Source organism: Athene cunicularia, assembly GCF_003259725.1.
Source record: "Athene cunicularia isolate RWA chromosome 2 unlocalized genomic scaffold, athCun1 chr2_part1, whole genome shotgun sequence".
NCBI classification, from domain to species: Eukaryota; Metazoa; Chordata; class Aves; order Strigiformes; family Strigidae; genus Athene; species Athene cunicularia.
In genome coordinates, this window is record NW_020799095.1 from 23,836,089 (window position 1) to 23,853,518 (window position 17,430).

The 17,430-nt window shown below is 34.8% G+C and overlaps 1 protein-coding gene across 1 annotated transcript in view; it reads right to left on the minus strand.

Moving 5' to 3' along the window:
- The window catches only part of PHF14 (PHD finger protein 14), a 169,356-nt gene that overhangs the window by 132,037 nt on the left and 19,889 nt on the right, over nucleotides 1-17,430 (minus strand). The window contains 3 exon segments of the mRNA XM_026842187.1: nucleotides 370-507; nucleotides 2,729-2,840; nucleotides 10,232-10,391. Coding sequence (XP_026697988.1) covers nucleotides 370-507; nucleotides 2,729-2,840; nucleotides 10,232-10,391 — 410 coding nt within the window.

A 17,430-nucleotide genomic window follows, 5' to 3' on the forward strand; every position in this document is an offset into this window, starting at 1 on the left:
TTTCTCAAGGCAGTCCTATTTGGTATGAAAGAGACATTGCTATACTACATGAACAGCTGGGTAAGTATGTCAACCTAGGTGAAGTTCAAGAGTTAGAATTCACATCTGTATTGACTGACAGTCGATTAAGCCAACTTCTGTGTTAACCCTCTCCATCCCTTTTTTCCAGGCCATTTCAAAAGGTGCTCAGAGTTGGGCAACTTGGTTAACAAAAACACCTCCCTGGATAGTCCCTTTACTTGGCCTACAACTTGCTACCAATTTACAAAAACTTTCCTCAGGGTTAGTGAGCAAAAAAAGCACAATTTCAGGTCATCTTCACAAGCTTTTGATACAACTCTTTTTTAATTCTATCCTTTCCACAGCTACCTCTTCTGCTGCTGCTTCTGAGAGGAGGCCTTCTTTCTGAGCACAGGTCACATGAAAATAAGCTCTGCACATCCCAGCATCACAACTAATGCATACACCAGTTCTGGCAAAACGAGGATCTTCGCAAAAACTGCATTCCTTTATAAAGAAGAGTAGAAAATGCCACAGTAAATATTTTAGGTGCATTTTGCCTAACATTCAATAATTTACATCTTACATATAAAAACCAAAAGGGTAGGCTTACTCCTTTATGGTATAAAAACCAAGTATGCTGATGACAACACTAAAAACTTCACCCCTTTCTGACCCTCACTATTGATTTCATTTTCAACAAGCAATGGGAAAGTGCTTAAACAACCTAAACAGTATGATGGATTAATTTTTATATGAGCTTCCATGTCTTGTATTTCCCTTGAGAGCAACAACTAAATACCAACCAAGCAATTAACACACAATTAATTATATAAGTATGGTATAAAACAAGGTAACTGCTCAGCAAATGTTCAATTGTTCAACAAATTCAGAGGACAAACAAAAGAGCAGTGGTCTGGATGACTGAAAACCATATATAATTACATAGATGTCCTTTGACAAGCAATGACTAAGGAGTAAACGTGTGACAGTGCAGAAAGAAATACTCAAGAATCATAAATATCAGTAAAGAAGGTTATGATTCACTTAATTAGTGCACTATGACTTCAGCTGCATGCATTCCTGGCACAGCCATTTGCAAGCAGGAAACTGACATCCCTTAATGTGACCTGGGAAAAAAACCTGAACATATTTTTCAGCCAGATCAATTCCTCAGTCCCTATGAACCACAAATTCATACCAACCAGCCGTGCCAGCAAAATAGAGTGATGAGCACATAAGCAGGAACAAGCAAATGGGGACATGGGCTGCTTAAACAGTGCTGCTATCCAGTGTATAAAGATGATCTAAAATTACACAGGCATGCATTTCTTAATATCTCACACACTGTAGCAAAGCTGTGTAACACCTACAGAAAATACCTCTACGTGGAAAGTTAAACAACAGAAAGAAAGAAACGGCAAAGAAACTCAAGTGATTGAAGAATCTCAAAACAGTGCATACACTACAGTAGAAGGACACCCTTTAGCTGTGTGTATAACAGCAGCACGTAACAGGTAAGAAATGAAGTGAAAAAGAGTATTATATTAAGCTGGTTTTGCAGAGGGAAATTTATCTAAGTAAGCTCTGACTTCCACATCTGATACAGCAGTGTTTATTTACAACTCTGAGAGGGTAATGAGTCCTCACATCTGTACAGTTCGTTTTCACCTTACTCAACAGTAAGAAAATATGCCCAAATTCTTAGCCCCGCTCCTATACATCACTCATGTTAATCAAAAAATAAAATGCCTTATTCATTGCAACAACAGTTTGTAGGGTTTGGGGAGCTCACTCCAACTTTTTTTATACAAACATTTATCCTAAACAATGCTAAATGCCTCCATAGGCCCATGCTGAACAGGCTCCTGATACAGTTATGTTATACATGGGCAGTCCAAAATGTTTTAAATCTATTTAATGCATTTTTAAAAATTGACTATACACTGTCATTTAGTATTCTACTCGACAAACTGATATTCTAGAAAATGAAATTGACTATGCACAAATGAAGCATCAGAGCAGGAGGAGTACAACCACCTTCCCTCATATTAGCCTGGTAGATAAGGCTTCTCCCTGCTGTCTCCACTAGCTATAGAAACAGTATTTAGCAAATTACTGAGTACTGTCCTCTGCCCATTGCAATGGTTTTCTGTATGGTTTGTGCATGATCACTTCCGATCTGAACTGAAAACATTTAGATGCAAAACCATTGTAATTTTAGAGCCATTTTTCTGTTCAAGTTGAGGGCCCCATGTTGTTGTGTAGTTTTTTTAAATACTGCTTTGCAAGAACCTTTTTGAATGAATTCTAGGTTATAATTATATAGACTCTAAAGTAATTCTCACTGAATTTACATCTGTCGTTTTCTTAATCAACCTAACCCTCCATTTTTCCATTTTGCATCCCATAAATCCTCTTCACTTTCCACTCACATTTTGGCAATCTGCCACCAACTGACTTTAGAAGAAAGTAATTAGCACCCGTGTGAAAATAAGGAAAATTAGGGGGAAAACAGTGACAGAAATTATGGAGAACATTGGTAAGGAAAACAGAAAGAAGGAGAGAAGAGCAATGGTGTAACAACCACGTCATCTCAATTTTACTGCTGAACCTCACTGCAATTGTTATAAACAAGAAAAATAAAGTTGGGAAGATGAATGTTATTCTATTGTATGCAAAAATGTAAAAAGAGCTACTCATTGGCAGTATGTCTCTTAGAACTTACCTTGGCACCGTACTTTGAGTAATTCATTTCTGTAAGTGTTACTGGCCGCAGTTTGTCAATATCTCCAAATGCCACTCCTGGAACATAGAGGGCACAAACAATATGGACCCACCTAAAACAGCAGATAAAATTAGGTTACTGTTATCAACGTTTTGATCCTTGATTATACTCACCATTTCCGTATTTCAAAATGCCTGATGTTACAGATGCTGGAAGAAATGTGTTTGGATACAGCTCTCACACTGACCCAGAGAGTAAGGCTTTACAAAGCCACTGGGATTGTTCTGTCTGTCTGGATCAAGGGTTGGGCTACCATCACCTTTCTGTTCTGATGGCTCTCACGTGGGGCTCCAGACTGTCTTTCATGCAACATGAAATATCTATGAAGATTTTGATACTATAAAGCTAAAGCAGACAGATACTTTCATGATGGGGCAAAGGGTGGGAAGGGGAAAAACAAAATTACGCTGGTAGTCACAGCAACACTGAGCTATGAAGTACCTACAACACCGCATCAGTCAGACTTTGCATTGTTACAACTGTTACTGTCACCAAAACTAACAAGTTCTAAGCATGAGCTTCATTCTGTTATAAACACACCTGAGTTTTATTACAGAAATGCCTACCTAAGACTCAGATAAACAGACTGTTACTTAAGCTGTACTCCACTGGCCATAAACAAACAGAAGGGTAATAGGTCCAAATCTTCAGCCCTGAGAGGCATAAAATGAGACAGCATGAATCTGGACCTCAGTGTCTAGTAATTAAATACAACACAATGGTAAAGGCTTCAGCCTCAAGCCTGTCTTTGACAGACATAACCACCTCCTGAAACTCTCAACTACCAAAAGACAGCCTTGCAGCAGAAGGCACATTTTCTTCTTCCTACATAATGAACAGTTTTTAAAAGATCCAACTCTCATTGTCACAAACCATTAGTGACAAACCCAAAATCTGTTCTACACAGCATGCATGACTCAAATCAACAAGCTACTTCAAAAAAGAAAGTGTTCCTCCCCAAAATAATCTGTTTTAGCAAAATTCCAGAAACTATTTCCTACACCTTGCTAAATCACTAGGTAGGAGGTCAAGATTGCTACTTTGTTATCTTAAAATATTCAATTGAAGAGGTGTGTAGCTACCGTGTAGCTACATCGCTTTGAACCTAGGAGCTCCCAGATTACTTTGGATGCAATCAAACTGAAATATCCTGTGTTTGACCCTTAGCAAGTACATTAATTCAGCACTTTATGACATTCCCAATCATTATTGTTTAACAGTAAATATATCTCTAGTGAAGACGAGAACTTCGGTTCTGTTCTAACAGAATCATACAATCTACTCCCTGTATTCAAGAAGACTCATACTGATGCCAAAAACACTTCTCTTGTCTTTTTCATTACCCCTGTACTGTAATTTTTCAATCTCCTTAAACACCAGGGGTTCAGCACAGACCTGTTACCACCTACTTAAATCTTGTTACTACCTACTTAGCCCTGCATCCATGCTGCTGTGCTCTTTTCCAATTTTCTACCACTGTTTAGCCTATCTCTTCTCCCTCCTCTTCATTTTGTGTGTCAATTAAAATTTCAGTTGGGACCAGAACAATAAGATCCTGGGTTTAGCTGCACTTAAAGAGCATGTTTATTAAGCTGTTACTAACTGGCCATCTACACAAAAGAAATAACTGAAGCTGATAGTTATACTAGCTAGGAGCTACATGTAACCCTGATTTCCAATGTTTCTCAAATCAGCACACTTCTCATCAGTGGTCCTTAGACTACAATACTGAAATTTATCACATTAAGAATTAATACATTTCATGTTATATTATATATGGCTCTCACGTCCAAACAGAAATTCAAAAAAAGCAAGATATGAAAGGTTCAGTAGCAAGCTCAAAAATACATATACATTCAACTCTTTACAAAAGAAAATAATGATCTTCCAATGTACAAAATTGGTAGACTGTTTATTTTCCCCAGAAATAGTCCATGATAATGACTGGATAACAGAAAAATCCCAGTAACACTTAGAAGCCATTAAGTCACTTCACTCTGTAAGAAATTTCTCAGTAAATCTAACGTAATTCACAACACTGACTGATCCATAGTGTCATATGTGACAAGACTCTTTTCACCTGTGCATTTGATAACACATTTTTATTCTATCGCTAAATCGCTCACGTTTGAGATGCTAAGTGGTAAATTTCCTTTAAAACATGAAAACTTAATAAGAATAACATATAATACATATAATATATAATTTATTCTTATTATATATTATATATTATTTTTATAGAATGTTATATACAATATATGTTATATATATATACCATATATAACAATATGTTTTTATATATATATATATATATATATATATATATATATATATATATATAAAACATATATCACAAATACACACACTTACATGCAACAACTGTCTTGCTTTGTCTTTACAGATTTTACTAGGATTCTCCACATCCACAAAATAGTTTGGTCACAGCACTTTAACTACTGGAAGACTCAAAGAAAATTTTAACTTTAAAAGGTGAGTTACAACCTTGAATTTAAATAACATAGTACAAATATGGCAGCTACAAGCTGAGATACTCAAGTGTTCTGCTAAACTCTTGCTGTTCAGCTAGGGAGCAAAGTTCATCACTGGTTTTAATACAGTAACACTCTAGCATGCCAGTACAACCCTCTAATTGAATACAATGTTGCATGCAATCTTCTGTTGGAGTCACCACAAAAGCAATGGAGGCACAAGATAATTGTGTGTGGGAGAATGGAGCACCTGGTATCATCTCTGTCCTTCCACACTGTATGCAGAACTGGCAATAGTTTGGCCTAAATCACCACCACACCTTTATCAAATAATCTTCTATAAAAAAAGTACACAAGTGTGCATAAATGTATAGTTTGGTAAATACTATGCATTTACTAAAATACATACCTCATTTAAGTGAGCATAAAAAAAAAAAAAAAAAAAAGCAAAACACCACACAGAGAACGAGATCTGTAACGCTGAGATAAACAGAATTCTTGTTTGTCTGAATTCTGTGGATCTTCTTTTCTACACTCTTTCATTGATTTAAGATGTGTTATACAGAATAAGTGTGTATAAACAGAAGTTACATATCTCCACAATTACTTTTCTTAACAAAAATCCAAGGTTCTGTTTGGAGATTTTTGATAGTTAGTTTTAATACAACCTCCTAAATGTATCCTCCAAAGTTCAATATGAAGATACACATCTTCTACAAGCAGCTGCTTCTCAATTTAATTTGCGCAGTTTTTTCATGCTCCACTGGTGTATTAAATGCTGCTGCACTCTGTAGGAGTTTATCTATGATAAACCCAACAGCTGGCTGCTTGCTTCATACTGACCTTCTCAAAATGTTTTAGTACATGTCACCAAGTATTACAGTATTACAGATTTAAACTGCCATTTCAGTGTGATTGGCACAAAAGTGCCTCATTTCTTTAACCACCTATGTGCGAACTCAGACCTGAACCTTTATTAAAAAACATACGTAAGTCAGTCAAGTTCACAGCTGAAGCAATTTCAGTGGCTTTTAATACCAGTTCTAAATATTTTCCTACTCATTTGTTTAGCTGCACATGTTTTAGAAGACTGTAATTAAGACAAATTGGGTAATCAAAGAATAATAATCTTCCTTGTTACTTCAGCATCCATTTAGCTCGGAGCAATGATGACAGATGTTGATTAGGGAGGAAGAAGAATTCCATATTGAAACAACAACAGAATTCATATTCTTGGATAATAGCATTTTGAGAAGTAAAATTTCATAAATTCACATTCATGCTTGTAAAACTGAGGGGTTAATGTGAAAAGGCTTCTGCTAAGAAATTAAGCACCTTATTATTCTAATGATTCACCTTTCACATAGGAACATGGAAATTATTGCAACTTGACTATGAAGAAAAACTGAATAGGTTTGCTTTGAATAATTTCCAGCAACGATGTATATGAAGAATTTGTTTTTAAAAGGTGGTAAGGAGATAGAGATCAGTGGTGAGTTAAGGGATTATGTTATTCAGTAGTCTCTCTCTGCTAGTATTTCAAGAAAAGAACTGAATTTACCAAGTAACAATGAAAACACAATGGACATTGCCTGCCCCAAGACCTTACCCTTAGCCCACAGAGACCCATTACTTTTGAGAATTCCAGTTAGTAAAGAAATGATAGAAAGTAAGAGAGCACAGAAATTTTCACATGGTAGTATGTGTTTTTTCTAGTACCTAAAATCAGTTAATCTAGAAGAATAAATCTGTACGGATTCAAGGATAGCTGCATTCCATTATCCAGCCAGTCAAAATACAGCAATGACGATAGTAAATTATTGCCTTAATGCCCACAATCAGCAAAGCATGCATGTGCTTCTGCAGGGAAAACCTGTGTCACAGACAGAACACTTCCACATTAACCAAAAGCATACCACCACACCAAGCAAGAAGAAATTTAGGCAATTTTTAAAATGCTGACTGTAGTTTCTATTACGGTTATTTGGAAAATTACATATACACTGCTTAAACTGTCTTGCAGAACACAGGAATTAGAAGGTTGAAATAAAATTTGCCAGGTGATACTGATTCTCATATTTTGTTAGACAACTGACTTTAGTCTTTAAACCCATTTTTTCTATATAGCAGTATTATTATTAAAATAGAAAACAAAATTGAAAAACACCACTTGTTTAACTGTGGAACAGCTTTATAAGGGAGATGCAGATGTTGCTGAACTTAAGATAGACTAGAAACTGAGGATCTGACCCCCAGAAGTATTTAAAAAGAAGCACAACTGGGTCAAAATTATTCGCTACAAATCCTGACTCACTTGCATAACTTTTCTTTCTTTTATGAATAGCACAGTATGTTCTCCTGCTTTCACTGTTTCCCCTTTGTAAGATGCATGTGGAACACATGAAGGGAAAAAAAATATTTCTTTTACATGATGTACATATGTCTTTAAAATATATCTCAGCTACAAATTGAGAAGTTGAACTCAATGTATATTCTGTGGAGAAAGGCAGATGACTCCAAAGGTTATTTCTAGCATCTGCATTCAATGGTCAGTGTTATGAATACCCTTCATTATCTCTTTATTCCCAACACAAACTCAAATTGGTTTTGCTATCAGGAAAAAATACAAACTAAAGGAGAAATGCAAGGACATGTATAATTTAGTCCAGAAAACATGAGTCACCTTATGCCATTTTAATACCTTACTTTTCTGAAAGCAGACATCACAATATGTTAAAAAAGCTTTCCAAAACATCATCCTGAGCTCTGATGAGCTTTCAGTGATGGCAGGACCAGATTACAGTATTAGCAACAGTAAAGTCTGTGTAAGAACAGAAAGTAAAAAAAGTTTACAGTGAACACCAAAGAACTGGAAGGAAAAGAGGGGGTAAAAAAAAAAGACAGATACAGATATGCTTATGTACACAAGACAGCTATATCACTTAGGTGCTAGCATATATGAACACTTACTAACACAGATGGCAATATTAAACTTTTACTGCAAATCTAACTAGGGAACTCGCCAGTGAGTAGAAAAAAAACATGAAGACCACTACAAACCAGTGGGTGAAGAAAGAGCAAGGACACAGTTATATTTTCCAATTTGCCAGTACAAAAGATATTGTTCTACAATCTATAGCTAAGTGTAAATGGCAATGTGTTTATGAATTCATATTAAAAAACACAAAAGGTTTTACAGTAATAAATATTGACATTTCTAAATTTTAAAGTATTCGTACTAATATTTAGTACAATATGTTTATATGGTTTAATATTTTACTATTAATAAATTAACTAAATTACATAGTTGTATTATTTAAATAATACAAATTAACAGGATTCTTTCCAAATCACCCATTGCCATCGGTAAAATATGCGTGCAGACTTTTATATTGCTAGATCTCAAACACATACATTCAAACAAGATTAAGAAAGCTTCTCTTTCCTCTGAGCAGCCTTACCAACTAATTATTGCCTTCCCATTGATTCATGATCAATTAAAATCTTATGACAAGCCCAGCATCTGAAAGCTTTCTATATTACCACACACCTGCAATTTATATAAAAAGAACTTAATTGTCATGTTAAAAATAAAACAACAAAAAAAACAACAAAAAAACACCCAACCAAAACCAAATCAACCCACACTACCAACCATCCACTGAAAAAAACAGTAACACCAGCCATAAATCAGACATCAATGATAATCTTGCTCTCTCCATTACCGTTAATATCCTTATTTTCTAACTGTGACAGGAATGGAAAACACCACATGAAAATTAATCTGCTTCTTATCAAATTAGACCTGAACTCCATCCTAAAAAGCCCATCTCTGGCTGGAAATTATCAGAAATCAAGCATATTCTCAAAAATCAAGAATATAATTTTCATTATTCAAAATAATCATAATATACTAGGGCTGTTTGAATACCTTCAGCACAACTTCAGAATAATTTTGTTACTTTTTTCCACTACCTGACATTAGCGACACTCGGTCCTTAGCTCTCCTAACAAGAAATATGAAATTCTCCTCCCACTTCCATCATACTTGAAAGTCAGTAGACTCGAGCAGTCTGTACAAGGTTGCAGTGGCATTACCCTGCATGAAGCAGAATACTACAAAAGGATAAAGTCTACATTTCCTTCCTTGAAATAGAGTGCATACTTCGATTTTTCCAGAGGCCACATATTTCTCCCAGTCTAATATGACAACAAGTCTAGAAGGTGTTTTCTCCCTCTGCTGCAGACTTCATCATACTTTTTTGTGGGATTATTAATTATTATTAACTCACTGCAACATCCAAGCTTGAAAAAAACTAAAACAACTACACAATTTTTCTCTAAGTGCCTGATCCCCAGGACCTTGATGTCAATAGTTCAAGCCATTGGTAAGTGAGAGAAGCCTTTCATGTCATTAACCTTACAGGTGCCTGAATACTGAGCAAGAGTTTATGGGATATTAACTTCCTCTACACAGGAAACCTTTTTGTTTAAATGTAAACTGCATCTCTGATAAAAAAGACTCCCATCACCTTCATCAGTATTTTTTTGTCAAAAAAATGCATCACACAATATTTCAAGGGAACAAAGAAAGGTCTTCTATTATATCCAGAAAGACACCTCTCTCTCTCTCTATGTATCAATACATGGTGACTTCATACTGAAGAACAGGATTTATCAATCTTTGAAGTAAATGATGATCTTTATTTCATCTAGGTACATCTTTTGCTCACATAGATCTTCATGCTCCAATTCAACTTTAGACAACAACTTCCAAATGTTATAATGGGTATAAATATTAACCAAAGAGCACCCAAAAGTGAGGTGAGAGAAAGAGGTTATCAACAACAAAGTTTAATTTATGACAGTCTTCTGTAGGAACAGACTAGGGCAAAACTCAGTCTGTTAAATGTAAGATGACATCAAATTCAAAACACCTCTTCTTCAGTCTTACCTGCCTGCATCAGTCTCTTTGAAGATCCCATCCTGGTTAGGACACAGTTCACAACTAGGTGTGACACCACATTTGCATGCATCACAAAACCAAGGTTCTGTGGAATTTTCTGAAGCTGAGCTCATGATAGAGTCGCTCTCTCCATCAACACCATAGCAACCTACACGCACAAAAAAATGGAAGAGCAACATAAGAAAGACAATTGTAGAAGTAGACAGCCGTCAGCTATGATTTCAGCAGGAAACAGACACATACATTCAGAGGAATGACACTGAGAGTCCCAAGAAAGCTTACATTTTTTTTTTTTAATAATATTTAGTGCAAAATTTACATTTTAAAGTGTTCCTAATTCTAAGGAGTTATCAATTTTATTTGGCTGTCTTAGATTACAAGTGAAAAACAAGAAGAAAAAAGGCTGTTTTACTATATCCTTGGTGTTCTTTCAGGCTATCCATTAAGAAGGAAAGAAAAGAAGACTTAAAGCAATCAACAAAGACTGAGGAATAACTCAATTTTTTTTTAACTAAAGAAATATATTTCAAGTTAAATACAACAAGCTAAGGAATTTGTGAGCACATGAAGGCTTATCTGGGGATATTCTTCTTCCTCCTCCCTACTCCGAAAATTAACATCATTGGGGGGCATGGGGGGTGCCTTTATGGATTTTTTTACAGGTAGATTATGCCTGTCAACAAATATGCACTCCGCTCTTCCACTTTTCATTCAGCATCCAAATCAACTAAAATAGAATATACACATGAAATAAAAAATCCTATTTGCATTCTTTAGGGGGTGTAGGACTGAGCTTAAAAGACCTCCTATAACTTCAGAACCAAAGTACAGTTTGCAGAGCACAGATTGACAGTTTTGAAACACCACATTGGTGACTGATGACATATATTGGGGTTTTTTTAAGCATTCTCATTTTTATCTGATTGTAAATTATGGCTAAACTCAGTCATTCAGTTTCTCCATTCTTCTTTGGTATATCCACTGCATTCTTTATGATTAAGGTGTCTATGCATGCTTAATCACCACAAATTTAGGAAAATAGTACTTTTAAAGTGATTTAGAAACTTGTGATTTAAATTTTGCAAATGACAAAAAGAAAAATGTTAAAAAGCTTATCACCACAAAACTGCAACTCTGCATATTCCACATTTTGAACATTCATCTGTTTTTCAATATGAGAAAAATATGATTGTGTTGTCAACAATTAAAACACAGTAGAGACTTTCCTAAAAGATTAAATTCAGCTATTTGTCAAATACAATGATCAAGTCAACATCTGTGCTTGCAGAACAGTTAAATTATTGTATTCTGCAATTAAATGGCAACATGATTTGTTACTTTGGTTCATTACCCACTGACTGTAATAAAATAGCAACAATGCTCTAACTCCCCTTGTGACACAAACAGAGGTCTGCATAAGACTAAAACTACATTCAGGAAATAAGCACTAACACTGTAGGAACCATTCAAGAAATATAGTCTTCCATTACAGAATAAGGCTCATCAATAAGAATTAAAATAAGAAGCCAGAATGTTTCTTTTCATTATAAAAGTATTCCAGAATCAAAGGACAAGTAATGTGCAGAAGTGCATTCACAAGTTTCATGAGGTGTATATAAAAGATCGTACAGCTCACATACAAGGTAACTCCATTTTCTTTATAAAATGGTATCAGCTTCAAGTAGTATTCCAGAAACTCATTTTTTAAGTTCTAATAACACAATCTTGAATACATGCCAGTAAAGCTACTTTTAAGCAATTACATTAATGTACAAACACACAGCCCACTGATATCACAGAGCTGGTGAATAATTAAATTTTTTATAATTCCTCCAGACTTCTTAATATGTTATCATTTTCCTAAATGGACATTAAAAATTACCTAACACTGTAGAAGCAGTAATATTGTCATCAATCCATCTGTCAAAATAAAATTGGTTTCTTTCAAACACTGATGTTTCTCCACCAATTTAAAGTAACTAGATTTGCTTTTCTAATCTAAATGTGATCAGCGTGCTAAGATTAGAATGATGACTTTCCCAAACTGTCTCACCTTCATTCTGAAACAGTTGCCTTACTGCAGTTATTGGTCATTTACACCTGTTTTTTTTTTTAGCCTTCCTCCTAGAAAATGACATATGCTGTAATTATTTCCGCCTTTCTATGTGTTGACATCAAACATTGTTTCTATAACAATACAAATGTAGGGGTTTTTTTTCAAGTAGATAAAAAAATTGTCTGGATTTTTAACCCACAGTCCCAATTTGTACATAAGTCTTAGTGACACCTTTAAAGGTGGTTTAATATCTATAACAGACAAGGAGACATTTATTCTTTACCCTAACCACCATATAGCAAAAGCTAAACACCATACCATTACAACCAGCAAAAGAGGTGGTCATTAGCTAGAGAAAATAGACTAGATTACCATTAATCATTGCTGATAAATACACTGAAACAATCTTGCCCATAAAAGAGCTGAAGAAAAGGAAATCCAGCCCATGAAACTGCTGTCGACTTGGTGTACACTGCCAAATAAAGCTACAGAATCAAAGCTGTAATACAAAGCCTTGTTTGCTATGAAATCACATAAAGAACAAAAAGGCTGCACTTAGTGGTAGCTTCTTATACCCACATATATCAGATCATTACCTTTAACCACGAGGGGAAAAAAAAACTTCAGTGTAGGGTTTCAGAGAAGGCACTTCGTAATTGTTCTTAACTGAGTAGTGGCATGGACCAATTTCAGTATGCTCCAAAACAAGCCTGAATTCTACATAACAAGTCTGGTGGGTTTATCTTCTAGGAGTTAGAACTAATGTATATAAGTAGTGAAACAAAACTCAGCTTTATGAAAAATACTTTTAAAGAGGTAATTAGGTAATGCATCATGAATAGTTTCTACTCAAGTCTTGGTATCCAGAAACTGAAGTTTAAATTTCATCTAATAATACTTATCAAAATGAAGAGCTGAGTCCGAAAATTAATTAGAGACCACTTGTTAAGCTGTACTTTTTTATTAAGGATACACAAGTATTTTAACCCAGAATTTTTCTTATGTTTGCTATAGTCATTTGCTGCTTTTGGGTTAAGTGATAACAAAAGCCGAGAGATCAGATTTCATCAATGTAATATCCATACAGACAATATAAATCTGTTGAACAGCTGTATCCATGAAATGTCTGTAAAGCTACAAAATATGACAAATCTTGCATGTGATTTTGACACTAAAAATGACTATGTATATGCAGAGAATTAAATTCCTTAAAAAAAAAAAAAATAGCAGTGAAAGTTCCTTGCAGGCCAAAAATATATAGTGAAGCAAAAAATTACTAGTAGGTCAATTTTTAAATAACAAAACTTACATGATTCAAACCCAGCAAAATAGAATAAAAAATTATTAATGACAAAATATATTTGTCCTGATTTAAAGAATGACAGATAACACAATAATGATGTCACTCGACATTAAGATGCCAGATGTGTACAGGAGCAGATGTAATGGTTTCTTTTCAAATGTACAAGGAACAGAAAACCACTTTATTTCACTTCAAGTAAAATATTAAAGCAAAAGCCGTTTCAGATCAAAACCTTTTTGTAGAAATACATCAATTTAGCTAAAACTCTGAATTTCAGTCCAAGTAAGTGTATTTGGAACAATGAAAAGCTAAGATCTTTATAGCATTCACCCAGGATATGAAAGAGTCTGAAGTCTTTGCCCAGTTCAAACCAGAGCAAGGATCTCTTCTTCTATAACCAGTGCTCTGATCACGTGTTAGTTAATTCAGATTAAAAACCTCATTCTCTTCAGTGAGTTGCTCCAATTCTATATATAAACATTACATTGTACTAGGTATTTGCTCATTCTGCAGCCTAACTACAGCAGGTCAAAATTGTTCCAACACATTGAAAACCAAAAAAACTTAAATACCTTACAGTTTTTGAAGAAATGGAAATCTGCTTTCTGATTATTAACTAGCAACCATAACAAAAACCCTGGCAGAGATGAGGAATGTTGCTCACCTAGTAAGTACCTGTAGTGTCAAAACTGAAAAAGTAAATTTTCAAAATTTCTCAATATACTGCCTTTATTTCTTCTTTTGTTATCACAAATTGCAATGCTAACTGCCAACAGAAAAACTAATTTGGTCAGATTAACATCATGTTTTTAAACAACAGAATGCTACACAACTTTGTCCAAATTTAGACTTGTGGATAAACAGATTATCAAACAGATTCAAGCAAGCAGATGCAATTAATTAACATGAATGAAAAAGATGAACTTGCGGATCTAGACCACACTTTTAGTGGCTTTCACTTTCCAGTTTCAAGTAATTTTATAACGGTCATGCTAAGGGATTCATATTTCCCTTAAGAAGACACTGGGGATGGGGGGTGGGGTGTGTGTTTTCTACGGCATGGCTATAATTGAATTGTTATATATATTAAATCAGACCTAGAGTACAAAATGCATTTGATAAAAAATCTAAATGCACTTCTGTCCAAATCTGTCTGAAAAGTCAGAACACATAGAACAAAGTTCAGAGTTTTTAAAAGCAGCTATATTTTTGTATTTTTACTACAGTAATATTCTTTTATCTGTAACAGACTATTACCTCTTTAAATATATCACTTTAGGATCCTTAAAACTGCTGAGCACAACACAGGTTCAACTTATTACTGTCTGCCTTCTTTATCTATGCTGAAGGAATTATTTTGGTTCTATTAAGAAGAATTTTAAAAAGCATTAATTTTATGACTCTTTGAAATGCATAAACATGCAGATACAAAGCTGCTGCTTGATAAATCATTCAATTTGAGTAAGCTGATGACCAAGAAAAAGCTGTCCAATCCAACTTTCCTGTATGAATTGTTGGGAATTGCTGGTGTTGGAACAGAAAGCAATGCAATGGCTTAATACAAGTAAATCTCCTGAGCAACCTCTTTAGGTTCTTTCTAAAAGCACCACAGTTCTGTAGATGGTGTAATTACTTAAGGATTGACAGGACAACAGAGGAAAGGACGTAAACAACATGTTTGGCTTCAGTTATTATGACTGAACCTGTGACCTATTCAGCATTAAGTCAACCACCCACTCCGCTGACTGGAAAATACTTTGAAGAAAATAAAACAACTTTTAAATACTGCTCAAAATGCATGCTGTCTTTCCCTAATGTTCACAAAAATTCTGAATTTTGGATCTTCAGAATACCCCCGAGATCCCCTTTCCAACTAAAGTTCATTAAATCCTCATGTCTGCATATTGCTTAATTACTATAGCACAGCTCTATGTCTACCACCTCCTTGAATACTTCTTACACTAAACGATAAAACTGGTTCCATATAATATTAACCTAGGAATTTAAACACATGAAAGTCAAGTTAAAACTCTCACAACATTTTCTGTTCCACAAGCAGCATCCATATGATTACAGCCAAGTCATCTATTGAATGTATGCCATTTTATACAGAAAATAAACTTTTTTATTTCCTGATTTTAAAGTCATTGTACTCTGTCGAAAGCTTTTTTTTTATGTGATTGTCATTAAAATCAAGTTGCAAACACTTTAAAATGCTGCCATTAAAACAACTGTTCTGAAATTTATACCACTGAGGAAAAGGGGAAAAGAGATCTAATTCTTGGTTTGTCTGGGAGGGTAAGTTTTTGCCAGTCAAACATAACGTCTGCATACGCTAACTCCATCTAACTATAGTCTGAAACATGATCTTATTATAAAGATCATCAAAACATGAACTTTAAGGTAAACTGTAGATTTGAAAAATTAAATGCTTTGAGATCACAGTATTTAAAACATGTAATTCAATCCTTTAATTGGACCAACAATTTAGAATAAGACATTAATCATTTCACACATGATAAATTCAGATCAGTATTTTTATTTAATAAATAAATGTACTAAAGTACATGATCTCACAAAAAGAACTTTTATAACAGAAGCCACAGACAAGGGTAAGCAACAAAATTGAAATGCAAAAATGTTTTACTACACTGTAAAGCATATGGCAACTACACTATTGCTTTGAGGAAGAGAAATTTTATTCCCTGCAATGCACATCACAGTAAAGTAAGAAACAAATAGAGGAGATGGAAAAGAAACAGCTGGAAAAAAAATGTAGATCTTCTTTCACCTAATTGACAGCAACTATCCCAAGGCAGTAGCTGGCAAGTGTACTACCTACAGTTATGACACATGCTATGATATGCACCAGACATTTTCTTCAGACATGCTGCAATCACTACATTAGAAAAACCTGACACCACAGTTGGGGGCGTCCTGCTATTACAAGATCTTACCACAAAAGCATTTATCCAAAATGACAGATTAGTGCCTAAAGAAGATTTTTATAAAAAGAAATGAGAATTCTCTCCACACAGAAGTAGACACTCCAAAAAGCAACTGTACTACTACAAATTCAGTAAGAAAGACTCTTTTTTCTCCTTTCGATGTTAACATTTTTTCCTTCTTTTTTTTGAAAAAAAGCTTGGTATGTGAAATGAGAACAATTTTTTTAATTGATGGACTTATTAATGAATTACAGGTTGTTTAGACATAAAAAATGAATGCAAAGAGCGGGTTTTAAATTAGCATCACATGTATGCTGCCTACAGAGCTGTAGAGGTAGTTAATGATTTGTTATTTTGAACCAGTAATTTACTCCACAAAGTTTGTAGAGTTTTGAAAATATGTCTGCAGAGCAAAGCCAGCTTTTGGACCAGTTATGCAGGTGATATGAACATCCCACAACAAACAGTTGCAATGGACAGGAAACTGAATTTCTAGCAATATCAAAACCTGTCAGTAAGGCAAGTAGAAGTGTTTATTAAGGGTCCACAACTCTAGGCCTGAATCAGAATGCCCCTCTAACTCTGGGCCATGTTGCTGTGTTCCACATGAGCGCTGGCAGAGTTGTTCCCTGATGAGTTATCATCCATCTTTTCCCATGGAAAACCTCACATAATAGTTGATTGAGCAAATTGAAAGGAATACAAATCATGACTGAACAGGCAGCCACCACATCAGGTACTCAAAAGGAAAAGGCACTAGTACCAAGTACCCAGGTGCACAAGTAATGGAACAGTAGGCACAGCAATACAAAAAACTTACCAAAGCAAGGGAGAATGGAGATCTAGACCCTCCCCGATTTAAAATGCAAGGCAGCATTAT